General features: G+C 33.4%; 1 protein-coding gene across 1 annotated transcript; it reads right to left on the reverse strand.

Moving 5' to 3' along the window:
• Positions 1-250: 250 nt before the first annotated feature.
• On the reverse strand, positions 251-1,537 carry LOC110864120 (F-box protein VBF). The gene is made up of 3 exons (XM_022113211.2): positions 1,200-1,537; positions 979-1,097; positions 251-878 (listed from the first exon to the last, which is right to left on the reverse strand). The coding sequence occupies exons 1-3, from the start codon at positions 1,458-1,460 to the stop codon at positions 410-412; spliced, it is 849 nt and encodes a 282-aa protein (XP_021968903.1). The 5' UTR covers positions 1,461-1,537; the 3' UTR covers positions 251-409.
• Positions 1,538-2,874: the final 1,337 nt, after the last annotated feature.

Genomic DNA, 2,874 nt, shown 5'->3' on the forward strand with positions numbered 1-2,874 from the left:
GGTTTGAAGTGGTTTATCGCTGGAGGAAAAGGTGGAGGTTTAGAATGATGTGACATACTAACTAAGCAGTCTCTTAGATAAACTTGGTCATGCTCTAAGGATGACATAACCATGCCAAACCAGTTTGAAGATGTTTATTAAACCAAAGAGCGGCATTCAACTCATGCCAAGGTATTTGAAAACCAACAATGACATTCAATGCATGTGAAAGCAAAAAAATTATTGAAAGCTGAAACAAAGACAATAGTCATGATCAACAGAAACATGCGGTATAGTATATTCCTTGCCCTTTCATAAGACAATAACTACTTATAACAAAGAATAAAGAATTACTAGTTTCAATCTGATTTCTATAAGTAACGAAATTATTTTAGGTACTATAAACGAATATGAATGGTCTTGGTTGGTCTTATAGTTGTTCACATTTAGGCCTAACTTCAATTCCTTGAATGATTAGTCCTCCTTTTAGTTGTTGACCCTTCACTTCCATTAAACTCATTTTCAACCCTTCACTTTTTTCTCCAACAAAGAATTCTCCAAGTTCGATTTCCATCCATCCATCTCCTCTCTTGCTCGGTCGTCGGCATTCTCCTTCCACTACCCGTTTCTCCATCATTCGTCTCCGGTTCATGAAAAACAGTGATTCTATCTGTTGTTTTTTCTCATCTAGAGGGCATAAATAGGCTATGCTGGTAACCGAACATGTACTGCTTGAGATGGTTGTCTCACATGGAATAGAGTCCAGACCGAATGATTGATCAGAAACCTTAACTATAAGATAAGCACAGTATGTTGAGTTTCTAGATAAATCTTCAGTCTGTATCCTTCCTTCAATTTCCATGTTGGTTATTGTTTTTAACTCAATTACCTCAGAAAATCTGCACAGTTTATGAAAATAAAATGAGCTTCCATTTGAGTATAATAAAGATAACACTAATGTAATCATGGAAAACAAAACAATATATAATTCTAACAAACCTTGAGGTAGAATTGGCAGTCCAAGTCCAATGATTTGGTTCGTTGCTTGAAGATATAGAAAGTGCTCTTGCCGATAGAATCCAACATTTTCTACCACTTACCTTGTCTAATGAAAAGCTCTGCATGGATTACACAAGTCAAAACATCAATACTTTAAACAAAGAAATAAGTGTGGACGTCAAACTTTCAAAAGGTGGAGAAAATAAGAAGCATAAACTTACCCTAATTCCACCATCCATGAGAATAGAATCACATAGCTGGAAATACAGTTCTTTCTTAGAAGAAACATTGAGTTGAGTGTGTGATCTAGAGAGAATACGAGGTAGATCCGACCGCAAGAATCTGTCCCAAACGATGTCGGATTCAGCAGCGGACCGTAACGAAGAAGATACAAGCATAAATCTAGATGCGTCTGGTGGAGAGGTTAGAGATAAAACAGTGGAAATACAGTCTTCTGGCAACATGTTCAATCTGGTGGCCATTTCTAGGTTCTAAGAAAGATTTGTAAAATATATCTGAAAATGATGAAATGGTGGACGATTAATGTTTGTTATGTTGTGGGCAAAAGGTGGATAAGGATATATAGTAAGTGAGATCAAGTGGTGGGTGGGCGTGGGGGTGGTTGTTTCTGAGAAACCAGGTGGTCACTAAATCTAGGCAAGTTGGGGGACAAAGGTGTATTTGTTTGAATTTGAAATGAATCTAATTGGAAGAGGTGGGCCATTGATCCCTCTAAGAAAAGTCAATTTAGACAACATTCTTTTAGATATATTATATTAAGGAAGGGCAAAATAACATGTGATACTTTGTATGTAGTATACTTGCGGTTCCAAAAAAAATAAAAAACTTTGTACCTGGTATTTTATTAGCTACTATTGTTAAATTCGTAGATTAACTTAAGTTTTCTTAGTCATAGTTATTTATTAGATAATTATTTTATATATACTAGTGAAATTCTATCGAGCTGTTATGATAGAAATTCGATCGGTATTGATTCCTTTCATTACATTTTCAGTACTTAATAAAGTGGTAAAAGCGAATACCGGCATTGATACTGATATTATTGGGACAGTAGAGGATCTGGCCGTCACGGTACTAGTACCAATATTGTTGGAACGATATAGGTTCTGGCCATTGTGGTATTGGTTATATGTTGCCACTCGCTATAGTTTACGATACCTAAAAAATAATTTAATGCAAATATAACTTTGTTATAAATGAAATTTATATCTGAAATCATAAAAATGAATGCTTGTATCGGTACATATGACAATTGTGCCTTCAGTGTCATTATACAATCCCAAACAATATTATAAGCAATGAAACCTTATGTTTTATTCATTGGATTGTGTAATTATCCATGGCATTTGCACGTTTTCAATCCTTATTCAAATTCGAGCACTTAAACAATTTCTGAAAAGTTATACGTAAACGTAATCAGTTTAACGTGACGTACGTTCCGGAACAGTGACATAAGTTAAACACACCCTAAATATCCTTAACATAACTTAGAAATAAGTTTTGAGGGTTTCGATATGTGAAAAATAGATGATGTACTTACGACGTCAACTTTTTTGAAAAAAAAAACTTCTGTGCCGGTGTCCGGATCGAAAACAGAAACATCAAAGGTGTAACGCCTCGTTTTTTTCGCATCCTTATTTTAGAAAATAAATATTTGTATCATAATTCGAGGCATTAAAACATAATAAAAATATATGTGTGTATATATATATATATTATTAATCGTTATACGTACTGTCAATCATATATATATATATATATATATATATATATATATATATATATATATATATATATATATATATATATATATATATGTATATAGGGTAATGCTAGACAAAAAACCCTTAAATTTTTAGAAAACTCTGGAAACTC

Source organism: Helianthus annuus, chromosome 6, assembly GCF_002127325.2.
Source record: "Helianthus annuus cultivar XRQ/B chromosome 6, HanXRQr2.0-SUNRISE, whole genome shotgun sequence".
Classification (NCBI taxonomy): domain Eukaryota; kingdom Viridiplantae; phylum Streptophyta; class Magnoliopsida; order Asterales; family Asteraceae; genus Helianthus; species Helianthus annuus.